General features: G+C 35.0%; 1 protein-coding gene across 2 annotated transcripts in view; it reads left to right on the top strand.

The window, feature by feature from the left end:
* YIPF7 (Yip1 domain family member 7) overlaps window positions 1-9,159 on the top strand; it is a 29,374-nt gene extending 20,215 nt beyond the window's left edge. For both annotated transcript variants that reach the window (XM_054253394.2, XM_054253396.2), the window contains exons 4-6: window positions 1,165-1,312; window positions 6,608-6,789; window positions 8,502-9,159. In XM_054253394.2, the coding sequence (XP_054109369.2) occupies window positions 1,165-1,312; window positions 6,608-6,789; window positions 8,502-8,664 (493 nt within the window). In that variant the 3' untranslated portion in view covers window positions 8,665-9,159. The remainder of the gene's footprint in view (window positions 1-1,164; window positions 1,313-6,607; window positions 6,790-8,501) is intronic.
* Window positions 9,160-16,474: the final 7,315 nt, after the last annotated feature.

The raw sequence follows: 16,474 nt of genomic DNA on the forward strand, positions 1-16,474 counted from the left end.
AGTCAGAAATCTTTAAAAACTGGGGATTGGAGAAAATAATTAGAAATTTCTAAATGGGTTTGGACTCACGAACACTGATCCTCACTGATTGTGGGCATTTTATTTGAACACTACCATGTATAAAAGAGAAAGATTAACTTGTCTCAAGAATTTAATCTTTGAATACATAGACTCAACTTCACAGTGCATTGACCTTACAAAAATATGCGTGCACATCATGATCACTTTTACTTGCAGAAATAGCCCCTTTCCTCTCTGTGTAGCTTTAAGCATTAGGCGTAAAATTGTTCTTCTTATTAGGCATAGTAAAAGTAAAACCCAGATGTGGACTAAGTCTCATTAGTTTAGTATAGTACTGCTAATTGAAAAATTATGTCATGGCTGATATGACAGGATTTCAGAAGTGCCAGCAATTGAAAATACAGAGAAAGGGTCAAGTGCAGTGACTCAGGTCTGTAATCCCAGCACTTTGGGAGGCTGAGGCAGGACGGTTCCTTGAGCCCAGGAGTTCAAGCCCAGCCTGGGCAACATAGTGAAACCTCGTCACTATGAAAAAAAATTAATCAGGTGTGGTGGTGCATGCCTACAGTCTCAGCTACTCAAGAGGCCAAGGCAGGAGGACTGCTTGAGCCCGGGAGGCGGAGGAGCTGGTATCGTGCCACTGCACGATCTGGGCAACAGAGGGAGACCCTGACTCAAAAAACAAACAAACAAACAAACAAACAAACAAACAAACAAATAAATAAAACAGAAAATACGAGAAAAGGAAATACCTAAATGGACAATAGGATGAAATTTTTGATTCGTTAGCCACAATTTTATTTTTTACTGTATATTGCAATTTCCCAAATTTTAATTAGATTTAAAGCTTGTATTTGCTGCATATATCAGGGAATATTTTCATTGATGGAATTATTTCTCTAACATATTCGTTTTAGGTCATTATTTGGAAACCTAATTATTTTTTATTTTGTTTTTTAAAGATTACTACATATTGCATAGAACCTGAGATGGTGTAATGCAGAATATAGAACTTTAGAAGGTATAATAGAACAAAAAGATTAAAATGCTAAGTAAATTAATCAGGTACGTTAACCTTTAAAGAATGTAACTCATTTTTATTTTTCTATATTTATATTATATTATCTCTTTTTTTGTTTATACAGAACTTGGAATCCATTTTGATCACATATGGCAAAAAACTTTGACAGTGTTAAACCCAATGAAGCCAGCAGATGGCAGCATTATGAATGAAACGGACCTCACTGGACCCATTCTTTTTTGCGTAGCCCTGGGAGCCACCTTGCTTCTGGTAATGTGTCACAGCAAGCACCAGATTTTAGTGCTTGTCCTTTCCAGTGTCGATTTTGAAGCAATCTGTATAAATACAAGAGAAAGTGTGTCACTTTACACAGTGAATTTTTTTAAGTGAAAGAGAGTAATTTAACCATAGTGACAAAAAGATGCTACCATTATGTGTTGCAACAGCTAGAAAGTATAAATTTAAATAGAATTTCAAAAGGAGATCAAAGCAAGAGATCATTTATATCTTTTTTGCTATTAAGAAAAGAGTGTAAATCTGGAATAAGGGAAGGAAAACAAAGATTTGGAAGATATAAAGCCTACGTTTCAGTTTTTGTTTTCTGAGAGAGTTCTAATGTGACACTGAACAAGTTACCTTTTTTTGGTCATCATTTCTCTGCTGTGACATCTCCAGACTCTTTCTAATATCTTAGGAGGTATGAGACAGATCTCCTTATTTTGGGTCAGGCTGCTATGAATAAATTAATTTGCAACGACAGCCTATGATTTGTTTACTCAATCTACATATTTCCTCTAAAGTGTTTTCTACTTTTTGTGAAGACATTTGTTCTCTGACATGAACATGTTTTATATACGCTTTCATTCTTTATATCTGCAAATAATGATATTAAGGGTTACTAAAAATTTTTTAAAAAGTATTTCCACCTAAGTTTAAAAGACATTCTAGCTCAGAGTTTAGGAAAACATTTTACTAAAAAAAAGGAAGAAGAAAAAAATGAGAAAATGTCTCTGACTTCATACCAAGGAGGAGATGGCAATACATTAAAAACAGAGAATGATGAAGTTGGTCAAGTCAGTGTGAAAAATGTAGTTTCATTAGAGCACAAAAAGATAAACTAGGTAGGGGAAATAACATGAGAAATTAAACATTATGGGAAAGGTTTTAATAACTATTTAGCCCTATTCCCCATTTTCCTGCTCTTCATGTTTCATATAAATAATTTCTTCCAGTGGATTTACAATTTTCAAATGTAGTTGTAAAACACATTTGCAACTGAATGAAATTCCACTTTTAAATTATTATATATGATCTTTATCCACCTGTCGTCTTTGTAATTACCAACTTTCAAATTAGGTCTCTGAGTGGATGTCCAAGTTGTTAATTCTCCTAATATAGAAGGAGAAAATAATAAGCGCAGCCAGAAAGAAAGGCCAGGTTACCCACAAAGGGAAGCCTATCGGACTTACAGCAGATCTCTCAGCAGAAACTCTACAAGCCAGAAGAGAGTGGGGGCCAATATTCAACATCCCTAAAGAACAGAACTTTCAGCCCAGAATTTCATATCCAGCCAAACTAAGCTTCACAACTGAAGAAAAAATAAAATCTTTTATGAACAAGCAAGTACTCAGATATTTTATTACCACCAGGCCTGCTTTACAAGAGCTTCTGAAAGAAGCATTACACATAGAAAGAAACAACCAGTATTAGCCTTTCTAAAAATATACCAAAAAGTAAAAAGCATCAACATAAAGAAGAATTTACATCAACGAATGGATAAAACAGCTGGTTAACATAAAATGGCAGTAACCCTAAATTTAAATTGACTAAATCCCCCAATCAAAAGATATAGCCAAAACCCAACAGTATGCTATATCCAGACCCATTTCACATGCAAGGATACACAAAGACTCAAAACAAAGGGATGGAGAAAGATTTACCAACCAAATGGAGAGCAAAAATAAATAAATAAATAAAAAGCAGGAGTTGCAATTCTTGCATCTGATAAAATAGATTTTAAAGCAACAAAGATATAGTGGTAAAAGGATCAATGCAACAATAAGAGCTAACGATCCTAACACCCAGATACATAGAGACTTAGACTCCATGAGACAGAAAATTAATAAGGATATTCAGAACTCGAACTCAGATCCAGAACAAGTAAACTTAATAAATATTTATAGAGCTCTCCACTTTAAATACACAAACTATACATTCTTGTCAATACCACATCACACCTACTCATCGGTTTAAATGAAATATTGATTGGCCATTATTAATAACCACTTTTTAGAATAAAGCAACATTTCCATTCTCTCTTCCTCTTTTTCTTCCTCTTTCTTCCTCTCCTTCACTCCTTTTATTTCTTCTCAAAAAATAAAAATTAAAAAATTAAAAAAGTAAATTATTATATATGATCAATCAAAGTACTGGTAGCAATCTGGTTTTTGCCGGAAATATGGCTAATAATAATATTATATTCATCCAATCTGATAGTATTTAATGATGACATCTTATTCCTTTGTTCTACATCAAATGCAAATACTCTGTAAACCAAGCACTATATCAACTAGAGCTTTAATTTAGTCTCTAACCTCTCTTCTTCTGTCTTTGTGACAATAATTTGATAATCTTTGATTAACTGCTAAGTAAGGCTATTTCAATTAATCAAATAGTCAGAAACAATCACTTTAATATATTCACTCATCTTTCTTTTTCAAGTCATTCATAATAAAACAGCTGTTTGTTCTGTGGCAGAATATTACTGTTACCATCCCGTAAAGAACAGCATTGATTCCATTATGATCTGTCATGGATGCATAATGTTAGTTGGTGTTATTTACATATCCCTTTTTATGTTTTCAATATAAAGCTATCAAGGCAAAAAATATTCTTGATTGGAAGCAAAAAAATTGTATCTACCCTAACTTTGTCATTTGCTGCAATCTTTAATCTTTGGCTTCCTATTTCTAGGCTTTTATTTCATTTTCTTCAAGACAAAAGCAGTTTATTTGAGTAGTTCTACAGGTTCTATTTAGTTCTAAATTATGGGGAATATATGAAAATACTATTTTTGAACATCTTTATACAAACATTATCACTCGAATTTTTACCATTAGATGTGGTGACATCCAAATTGATTTTGATAAACATAGAGCAAAAAGGACTCTCCCAAAACTCCAATTGAATAGTAATTGAAATATGATTTAACTCAGAATTCATTTAATTATAGTTTAATTCTTTTCTGGTTATGCAGAATTAAAATGTAAGGGTGATTTTATAGGCTGATATGGGAATTTTACTAGAGAAATCAAAACTAAATCCAGAATCAATATCCAAATCTGTTTATTTTCTCTGGAGACATAAGAGTCATAGTCACATACTCTTCCTTCTTTATGATTTATGCTGACATAAGACACTATTTATTTCCGTGGGCTTTCCTCAGGTTAAAGGAGACAAACCAAAGAAAACAGCTTCAAGCACTTAACATAAATTTAGTTTTACTTATTCTTTCACCCCCAATTATTTTCATTTCTAGCATCAAGAACACAAATGCTATTGCTCCATTTAACTTTTCTGGTAGGGCCAAGAGTGTGGTCTGAAAAAGCAACATGCATGAGCAATATAAACGTGCAATCAGAAGAACATTAACTATTTCACATCAAGATGTGGTGATGAGGATGGTGTAAGAAGGATCTTTAAAAGGTTTGAGGGTAACAAAATAGAACACTATTTCATATTTCAATTGTAAGCCCTTGTTAGAATTTGAAACAAAATTTAAAAATGGCAGTGATTTAGGCTAAATGGAATTACAATTTAAACTGGACAAACTAACAAGAGAAAGACATGATGAAAGAAGTGCATAACTGATATGAAAAGACACAATTTTACTACCAAATTAGCTTCATCTACTTCCTATTTGCCCCACTCCATTTGTAAAACTGCCTTTTCAGGACAGGAAGGTCCAGTTAGGTGTCCTTTGGGTGTAAGAGGGTTGCCCTATACCATTTGGACTAGCCCTACCTCAGAATTATCCCATTCAGGTAAAATATTAACTAGATGGTTTCTCTAATACATGACAATGATGTGAAATTGTCACTATTTTCCAAGTGGAACAAACTCACCAAATAAAGCAGTGGATAGCTGATGTGTTTCTATCAGCCTGTCCATCATTAGCATCATTTCATTAAATAGCCACAAGAATAAAGAAGATATCCTGAGAATCCTGCCAACAAAAGCCAGGGATACTTTATGAAAGGACTGGGTAATGATCAACTCTGCAACCTCAGAGGAAGAAGAATTCAGAATAGGTGAACAATTTTGAACATTAAAATGGCTGTGACATTCCCCATTAGTAAAATAAATATCTCTAAAAGACTTCATAGATAATAGCATAGAGAAGGAAAAGTGGCAGCTATAAAGCTCTCTCTCCTGAATCCATTTATCAGATCTTTCAATGTTTTTGTCTAATTCTCATGAAAAACAGAGACAATCTATTCGACTTTTATCTAGAAGTTATGATCAGCTTAATGTAAACATTAAAAAGTAATGAATTTTTAAACTATAGCTTTGGTATTCTCAGATAGCGAACATTAAGATATTCTCTGTCGAAGTAGTAGTAGGCTGTGATTTTCTCTGAATGAATTTATGGGGGCTTGTACTAACAAGACACTAGCTTTGTGAGCAATGACTGTTTTTGTAAGTTTTCCTCAGAAGACTGGAGGTGCACTACTAACTTCCTTTGACAGTATCCCTTTTATGATTTATTACCAGTAAGTTTATGTAAATCAGCTTTTCATAAGGTGTGGTTAATCAACCTGGCTATTGGTGTTATGAAACATAACTATGGTCAAATAAGTGCTAAAAAAATAAGGTTAAATATGTCCCATTATTTTGAGACTTATTTAGGACTTCTAAGAGTTCCTGTTGATGTTTAGGGCCTAAATTTTAGAGGTGAAATACCTAGGTTCAAAGCCAGTCTCCGTTGCTTAGCATTATATTACCTTGGGCAAGTTACGTATTCTCTCTGCACCTCAGTGTCCTCATATGTAAAGGTGCTGTAATAATGATACTTATTTCATAAGATCATTACGTGGGTTAAGTAAACATATGTAGGACACTTAGAATGGGACCTGACATGGTAAATCCTGTAGATGTTTGCTAATTTTACTAATATGCCTTGTAAATCTCCAAGACTAAAATTGGATTTTTTTATTCCTCTATTCAATCGCGTAATTATTTAATAGATATGGGGACAAAATATGGTCTTTCTTATGCTCTGTACTTATAATAGACAATTTATAATAAAAGATAGAAGTCTAGAAATATTTGATATTTTTTTGTAGCATGCTTGTCCCATCCTGACTCTAGTCAGAAGTGTTAGTTTTCAGAATCTGAATTCATATCATGGGTTGTGTTTTCCCAGAACTTCCGGTCTCCTGATGATAGTCTTACAAAGACAACAGCACTGAACTGACTCTAAGGTGCTCTCTGCTTCGCGATAATACTCAGATTTTCTCTTGGTGACTATTGTGTGTTCAAACACTTTTCTTCACGTTGTTTCAGACAGGGAAAGTTCAGTTTGGTTATGTGTATGGCCTGAGTGCCATTGGCTGCCTTGTGATTCACGCCTTGCTGAACCTGATGAGCTCTTCAGGGGTGTCATACGGCTGTGTGGCCAGCGTGCTGGGTTACTGCCTGCTCCCCATGGTCATCCTGTCTGGCTGCGCCATGTTCTTTTCACTGCAGTAAGTGTCTGTCTGCTGTCATTGACCCCACATGCACAATCATAGCCAAGGTTTGCTATAGCCATGCCAAAGTTAAGTTCTTTCTGATTGTTTTGGTAGCGGAACTGGGAAAACCATGGCTCTTAACAGCTTCACATAGATTGAGAAAAGTAGGTCAGTTTTGGCTCAGGTGCTATTTCTACTTTGATGATGTAAAAAATAAATTAATCCAAGTTATCTTTAAAACTGACGCTTTTTAAGTTGTCATATTTTTCAATGTGAACTATCATCGTGTGTAAAATAATAACTACAGGAAATTCACTTGTTTGATTTTGGAAGAGTAAGTGCCTGGTGAACACTGATAAATTGCTTCAGCTTTCAGGCACTCTGCCTTTGGGGCTGAAGGCAACTATTCTTTCTCAGCTGGGCTCCTTGCCACATAGATTTTCCAGGAAGCCTGAGAGGATATTAATGTTGGAGAACTTTATAACATACATGCTCAGTCAATACATTTTTTCTTTTTTTCTTCCTTAATTTAGCCAATAATTATGTGCAACTCAAGACAATGACTAAGAATACAGTCCATTAAATAGCTCTAGAAATTATCCCTAATAGGTATTTCTTAATTCAATAAATGTAGTATTTACTTGGTGTTTAAAAAATATGTTTGGTTCATTAATAGTCTGAGGCATTAGAAGCTATACTGTAGAGTTTTTCACTTCTTTTGCTTTGGTTCAATTATTGGAAGTAGATTTCTGTCATTTTCACAAATAAGAAACACAATTCCCAACTTCAGAGTCAAACCAAGATCAAGGAAGGCAGTTTAGTTTGGTGGTGAAAAGTGTACTATGCTGGGAGTTAGGAGATCTTGACCTATTGTCCACTTCACTATGCAACTTTTGTCATCATTTTATTACTTTGAAACTGGGCAGTACACATTTCCTGAGATTTCGCTCAGCTTTTATGTCTTATTTTTCTAAATAATGCATTCTGTTTAACACGTTGGAAAAGAAGTTCGCTCCCAACCACCCTCCCTACTTTATTATTCGGCAAGTGACTAGACTTAACCACCTTATTTGCTCACTTGCCTCTGCAGTTACTTTTTGAAGATACAATTGAACAAATCTATTTCAGTAGTCTAAAAATATTCAAAATGGAACTTCAGGGATGAGGTGGGAAGCCACACATATGTGCTTTCCTATCCCATGTGTTCCTTACTTGAGCTGTGCCAGGCTTTTTTGTGATCTCAGACAAAAACCTAGGAAGTAGATCTAGAAATATTAGGAACTAGGCACCCCACTGCAATGTAAGTCTGTTATTCTTTCTCCTCCGCTGTTGGCCAATTTTCGAGGAAAGTAGGGAAAAGAAAATCTATAGCTATATGGAAGTGAAGATTCTCAATGCTGTATTTCAGGGAATTTTAGGAGTTAGGATTTGAATATTGACAGATGAGAGGAGAGTGACTGCAGGTGATTTCTACTGTTTTTTTTTTTTTTTTTTTTTTTCCTAATTCAGGTTTAACAGAAGTATAAAATATTTATTCTCTGTAATGAATTTGACTTAAAAAACGCCTAACTGGCCAAGGGCTTTTGTTCATGTATTTCATCATTCTATTTTACTAATGGAGAAAGCCGTTATAAATACTGTACTAAGGATAGTTCAGAGGGCAACTCTAACTTAGTGATCTCTTTTTCTACTGGCATAAAGCAATCATCTCTTGGTCTTTGCTGCAGGGGCGCCTTTGGAACTGTGTCATCCCTGGTCATCATTGGCTGGTGTAGTCTCTCAGCTTCCAAGATTTTCATTTCAGCCTTGGACATGGAAGGACAGCAGCTTCTTGTTGCCTACCCTTGTGCCTTACTTTATGGACTTTTTGCCCTCCTAACAATTTTCTAAAAAATGTTTGAGATGGCATTGCAAGACTCTATTCGTTTGCTATCCAGATTATTTTGGAACTATATTGACATTCAAATTTGGTAATAAGATTTCTGTTTTATTGCTTTTGAGAGAGTAATAAGCAGAGCAACAAAGCAGCACTTAAGGATGGTGCTCTAATAGCCTATTGGTTTGAATAATGTTTTGCTTTTGAGTTTGGTGCATTAAAACATTTCAAAATACTTAAAAAGGGATACAGATGCTGTACTGATCGACCCTGCTTTTCTCAATAGACGTATTTCTGAGAAACCGTAAGTAAATAAAACCATATGTTTACCAAAAGGAAATCTCTAGTAAGCCTTTTGAGAAACTTTCATGACAGCTCAAGCTGTGTGCATGTGGCTAAAAATTGCACTGTTCTGCACCTTTGGAGAGTTCAGCTGTTGTTATGTAGGGTTTTATTTACCCAACGTCTCAAAGAACCTCTTCCCTTTAAATAAATAGTTTTAATAACTATTCTTTGGTCTCATTTAGATAATGCATTGACTCACCACTTTTTTAAGCCTTCAGTTTCATCTTACTTGGTTTAGATGCCATGATTTATTACTCTAATTTCTTTCTCGTATGTATACTCAGCAACCTTGCCATTTTCTCCCTAAGTAGGTGAATGTTACTAGAAGAAATCCCACTCACTTTATGTTTATTGTATTACCATGTCTTCAGTGGCTTCTCTGTACTATCCTCGAGTCCTACTACATTCTCTTAAATTTGCCTCCATGCTATCTGAGATAAATATATCACACCAGTTCTTCTCCACCGAAATCCCCAAGACTCCTTTCTCATTTTCTACTGTTAGTCAATTCTTATTTTATTGCAAAACAGAAACATCTAGAAGAAAAGTGCTTGTCTTTCCCCTTTCTTCTCTCTCCACCTACATGCATCTTTACCCATATGTACTCTTCTTTTCCTCTTGTCTCTCTCTTCTCTCCACAGCCATCCCCTCTACCTGCATAACCCATATTTTCTCCTCATCTTTCATTTATATCAGCACATGAATATGTTTCAATAACTTTTATCTTAAAATAAAACTCCTTTGATTTAACATCTTTATCTAGTTATGGCCCATTCTCTGTTCCTTTTTATTGCAAAAACCCTTGAAAGCATTTTCTATTGTCTCTGCTTCTACTTCATCATCTCCCATTCTTGCTATCTTACATTCTAGGCAATAATTTATCACCCTATTCACCAAGACCACCTTTGTCAAGTTAGCAACAATGTCCACATCTTGTAAACTTGGATGGTCAATTCTGTTTCATTTTATTTGAACCCTGACAGGTATTTATTTGATTATCCAACCTTCTTAGCCATTATGCTGAAGCACTTCTTCACTGAAATTCTAGAGTGTCACATGCTCTTGGATTATTTTCCTACCTCATAGGTAGCTTCTCCTCAGTCTCCTTGACGGATCTTCTTCTTAGCCTTAAATCTTTCTAATCCTCCCTTGCTAGATGAGCTCATTTAATTGAATGGCTTTAAAATCTAATGATCACCAAATTTCAATCTCCATCCAATACTCTCCCCTAAGCTCTTAACATATATACACAACTTATACTTAATACTTCCATTTGATCATTAATATGATATGCTTAGTAATAGCATATCTGAAACCAAACCTTTGACTTCTATCCTGTCCTACCCGTCCCTCTTTCATATTTTCTCATCTTTATAAGAAGAACCACAAATCACTCAGTTGTTCATTTACAGAGTAGTCAGTCTTGGTTACTCTTACTTTCATATATGATATCTGGTGCATCAATTATTTTAACTATGTAATCAAAACGTGTCCCAAAAGTGACCATGTGTCCTGGGCTCCTTCGTTGCCTGAACTACTCCCAACCACTCTGCTCTGTCACAGCACAGAAGCAGTTTCCTAATTGGCTTCATGTTTTCATCCCAATAAGCTTTTCTTTTTTCTTTTACTTTTTGTATTTTTGTTTTTATTCTTTATTGTTTTATTATTATATTTTAAGTTCTGGGGTACATGGGCAGATCATGCAGGATTATTATATAGGTATACACATACCATGGTGGTTTGCTGCATTCATCACCCCATCATCTACATTAGGTATTTCTCCTAATGTTATCCCTCCCCAATCCCCCTCACCCCCTGCTATCCCTCCCCAGTCCCTCTACCCCCTGAATAGACCTCAGCGTACGATGTTCCCCTCCTTGTGACCATGTGTTCTCATTGTTCAACAACAACTTATGAGTGAGAATGTGGTGTTTGGTTTTACGTTCTTGTGTCAGTTTATTGAGAATGGTTTCCAGCTTCATCCACGTCCCTGAAAAGGACATGAACTCATCCTTTTTATGACTGCATAGTATTCCATGGTGTGTATGTGCCACATTTTCTTTATCCAGTCTATCATTGATAGGCATTTGGTTGGTTCCAAGTCTTTGCTATTGTAAACAGTGCCACAATGAACATACATGTGCATATGTCTTTATGGTAGAATGATTTATAATCCTTTGGTTATATATCCAATAACAGGATTGCTGGGCCAAATGGTATTTCTATTTCTAGATCCTTGAGGAATGGGCACACTGTCTTGAACTAATTTACACTCCCACCAACAGTGTAAAAGCATTCCAATTTCTCCACATCCTCTCCAGCATCTGTTGTCTCCAGATTTTTTAATGATCGCCATTCTAACTGGTGTGAGATGGTATCTCAATGTGGTTTTGATTTGCATTTTAATGACCAGCTTTTCTAAACATCAGTGTGATCTTTTGAAAATGAAAAGCAATTATGTCATTCCAAGTCCCTTTCCTGTCTTTCACTCATATTTGAGTAATTATTTGAGTTTTACTCAATAAAACTCAACCCCTTTTTATAGCTCGGAAGCTTCCTTTTCAGAGTGGTATCCAGAACAATATTAGCATCCCTTGGAAGCTTGTTGGGAATTCAGAATCTCAGGTCCTGCCCCAGACTTCCTTAATGAGAGTCTGCATCTTAACAAGATTCCAGATGGTTTATATGCACAACTAAGTTTCAAAAGTGTGAGACAAGAAGGTCTTGCCTGCACAATCTCACTATGTCTTGCCTTTTTGACATCATCTTCCATTCTCTCTCTGGATCACTGGTTTTATTGCTTCTTTTCAAACCAAGTTTATTCACCTTAGGATCTTTATACAAATTCAGTCTACTTGCAACATTTTCACTTCAGATCTTTTTTTTTTTAAGGAGGGAAGGAAAGAAAGAAAAAAAGGAGTGAAGGAGCGGAAGAAAGAGGAAGAAAAAGAGGGAGAGAGAACGGGAATGTTGCTTTATTCTAAAAATGGGTATTGACATAAAATAGGTCTTTTATACCAATAATTGTGCTTAATAATGGTCGATCAATATTTCATTTAAACCTATGAGTAGGTGTGATGTGGTACTGACAAGAATGTATATTTTGTTGGCCGGGCGCGGTGGCTCAAGCCTGTAATCCCAACACTTTGCGAGGCCGAGGCGGGTGGATCATGAAGTCAAGAGAACGAGACCATCCTGGTCAACATAGTGAAACCCCATCTCTACTAAAAATATAAAAAATTAGCTGGGCATGGTGGCACGTGCCTGTAATCCCAGCTACTTGGGAGGCTGAGGCAGGAGAATTGCCTGAACCCAGGAGGCAGAGGTTGTGGTGAGCCAAGATCACGCCATTGCACTCCAGCCTGGGTAACAAGTGTGAAACTCCATCTCAAAAAAAAAAAAAAAAGAATGTATATTTTGTGTATTTAAAGTGGCGAGCTCTATAAATGTTTATTACGTTTACTTGTTCTGGATATGAGTTCAAGTCCTGGATATCCTTATTAATTTTCTGTCTCGTTGATCTATCTAATATTGATGTTGAAGTCTCCCACTATTATTGTGTGGGAGTCTAGGGAGTCTGAGTCTCTTTATAGGTCTTAAGTATCTGGGTGTTAGGATCATTAGCTCTTATTGTTGCATTGCCCCTTTTACCACTATATCTTTGTTGCTTTAAAATCTATTTTATCAGATGAGAGAATTGCAACTCCTGCTTTTTACTTGTTTATTTATTTTTGCTCTCCATTTGGTTGGTACATCTTTCTCCATCCCTTTTTTTTGAGTCTTTGTGTATCCTTGCATGTGAAGCAGATCTCTCAGCAGAAACCCAACAAGTCAGAAGAGAGTGGGGGCCAATATTCAACAACCTTAAAGAAAAGAACTTTCAGCCCAGAGTTTCATATCCAGCCAAACTAATCTTCACAACTGAAGGAAAAATAAAACCTTTTATGAACAAGCAAGTACTTAGAGATTTTATTACCACCAGGCCTGCTTTACAAGAGCTTCTGAAAGAAGCATTACACATAGAAAGGAACAATCAGTATTACCCTTCCTAAAAATATACCAAAAAGTAAAGAGCATCAACATAAAGAAGAATTTACATGAATGAATGGACAAAACAAAAAAATTTCATATTATTAACTTCTCTATTCATATTACCTCCTCAGAGAAGCCTTCACTGGCTTTCTTTTTTTCAACAGTACACCCATCCAGCTTTGCTGAGTCTGCTTCTTGCGGTAGCTGTTACAATTACTTGAAATTATGTTTTTTATTTAGTTATTTGCTTTCCATTCTTCCCCCAACTCCCCAGAAAATAAAAACTCTGAGGCCAAAGAACTTGTCTATATGAAACAGTTCCCAATAAGGAATAGGAGATTAACATTTATTTATTAAATTAATGAATAAATAAACAAGGCTGGGATTAGACATTGGTCACTATGGTGAACCAGACAGTTGACGGTTGCCGCCTTAATGGAAATACTTTGGCAGTGGAGAAAAATAAACAGTAAGCAATCAATTAATATGAGATAGTTACAAAAGTATGAGAAGAATTCTAAGGCAGGAGTATGTGGAAAAGAAGGCAGGATTGTAGTAAATGTCAGACTGTTATGGACTAATCACCCATTAATAGACATGTTAATTAGCAAAGATTTTCTTATGTTCTTGGTCTTTATATTTGGGCTGAGACAATTCTACTGACATCCTTCATGGTGAAGCAAGAATGCCATTTATTGTAATGCTTTCTCTATAAAAATCACCCCTTTGTTAAGAAGTATACTTATGGACCGATTTTTTTTTTGGAAACTGCTTTTATTTTTAGAAAGATAAAATTAAAAATTGCTCTAAATTCAGGATGTAAGTTGATGTTTTTCTGTGTATAAAAACAGAGTCATACACAGAAAAGATTTGATATTTTTCACTATGAAAAATTAAAGCCTCTATATTAAAAAACTACATAAACTATTAAATATTTCCATAACAGTAAGAAATAAGAATAAATTCTATTTAATAGTTCCTAATGACAGAATTGTGAATACCAAAGAATTAATGTAAAAAGAAATACAGATGATTTATATGAAAATAATTGCAAAATATTAGAGGCTTATTTTAGGAAGCTTAAATTTATAAAAAGATAGACTATATCCCTGGATGAGAAAATTGGACTTCATAAGAGAATCTCCACCAAATAAATGTGTATGTTTAATATAATCTCAATTAAAATCCAAGAGGCATTTTTCTAGGAGGTCAACAAATTGATTCTGAGGTTAATATAAAAAATTGGGCAAATATATAATATAATTGTGAAGAATCGGAAAAAATATAAAAATTTATTACAATTGTGAGTTAAGTAGGTTATTGTTTATCTCTGTAATTGAATGCTTGGTAAATAAGAAATATTTTGGAAGAGTCATGGCAGGAGAAATTATATGCAGCAAGTTTTCACATTTTGATATTTACTAAGGATTTACCATGGGCTGGCCTAGATGCTTTAAGTTTATTAACTCACATTTAATCCTCACTATAATTTTATAAAGTGCACTTATCATCACCTCCATTTAATAAGTGAGGCTACTGAGTTACAGAAAGGCTAAATCACTTGCTGAAAGTTACACAGCCAATGGCTAGGAGTTGAATCAAGGAAGCTTGATTCCAGAATGCATAATCACTATATAACACTGCCTGTAGCTAAGTAGCAATTCATCTATTGTTCATTCTACTCAGTTTTATTCTTTCTTGTTGATCTTGGGCAATACTGGACAGAGCCAATGGGCTTTACCTACAAGGGAAAAATAATATTGTAATAAGACAGAAGAATCCATAATGTCTAAGTGGATTAAAGTAGTACCTGTATGACTCCTGGGTCCGTTTCTGAACTCTAATTGAAATGAATGATGCATATTCAGATCCAGTTAGCATTTGCATACAAACATTTTGCAAAATATCATTATTTCCCCCAATTCCAAGAGGTGCATACATTTTATGGATTTGTGTGGAATGAAGATATTTCCTTTTAAATTTATTATATACTTTGTAAAATGTATCTGCAGTCAGTAGAATGTGCTACAGAACAAATGAGAAAGTGAAAGAAAACACATTTGGGGTACACAATGAGAAATATATCTTTTTTTTTTTATCTGAGAATGTAACATTTTCATTTTTCTGTCTTTACTGGTTGGATGAAACTACAGATTATTGCTAAGGGTAAATGGCACATTTAGTGTCAAGAGATGGCCTTCATTTCAACAGGAATGATTGGGGACATGGGCTGAAAATAAAAGTCCTGAATTACTCAGACTCAAGTGCCCCAGTTCAAAACAGTTTAACTAGGGCAGTGGCCTTTGTCACATTTGATGACAGATGCTATTCTACTCTGCTCTGACTCCAAGTGAAGGATGCCAACTGTAAACCCACATTGACAAGCTACTGCTCCTCTTGTTCTCAGAGCATGGTAGGTTCTATTCTGCTTCTCTGAAACAGTCAAGAGCCTATAGCTTTACAAATAGGTTTTCATATTTGAGTAAAAGTATAAAATAATTTTTTAAGTTTAAAAAACCAACAAGGCTGTGTTGCAGAGAATCCTTGATGATGGTGACCAAATACATATTTTTTTTTTTTGTGAAGGTAGGATTCATGGGCTTTTACAATGCTGATTAGCCATGCAGACTGGTGAAAATATCTTGGAAAAAGATTTTGACATAGAAGAAAAGAAGGAAATAAGTAAAGGAGGAAAGAAGGAGAAAAATCAACCTTAAGTTCTCATCCCAGTTCTGCCTGTAAATAGTTTGCTGCATTTAAGACCGTTACATAGCTTTTTGAAATTCATTCTCTTTACATGGAAAATGAAGTGAGTAATGCAGAGTTTGCAATGGTCTTGTGAGGACTAAATAAGATGCTGCATATAAATTGCCTAGCCCAGTGCCCTGCATATAGTAATTACCCAGTAAGTGGAAACTTGCCACAGCGGTAATAGATCCTCAGGGATAAGATTTTAGGAAAGTCTATTTGCTTTTCCATCATATCATGAATAAAATTATGGGTAAAAGATGATGACCTTAATTGATATATGGACTTAATGGAAAACAATTATTTTGGCATGGTGGTGCAACCAGTGAGGGAGATAATGTCAAGGTCAGCTAAACTTTTTGTTAAGTATTACTAGAAATATTAACACAATTTTATGAATTTGAGACAATGTCCTTTGTTGAAGTTTTAGTATTTGGCTACCAAGCATCTGAATATTTTATAAAGAAGGCATTTTCCACACCCTCTCTCTGATCTTTGGCAGCTAGTGGCATATAAAATAGGATTGGCCAATTTGATCATTTTGTTCAGCACCTGGAATCCTGATAAACTGATACAAGAGCATAGAAGAAGTTAGAAATATTCACAGAAGCTGAAGGACAGATTCTGGCGGTGGTAGTAACTATGCATATGTAGCTGGGTCCATATCTGTAGAAGAACTTTATCTTGAGCAAGACTTGG

Source organism: Callithrix jacchus, chromosome 3 (assembly GCF_049354715.1).
Source record: "Callithrix jacchus isolate 240 chromosome 3, calJac240_pri, whole genome shotgun sequence".
NCBI lineage: Eukaryota > Metazoa > Chordata > Mammalia > Primates > Cebidae > Callithrix > Callithrix jacchus.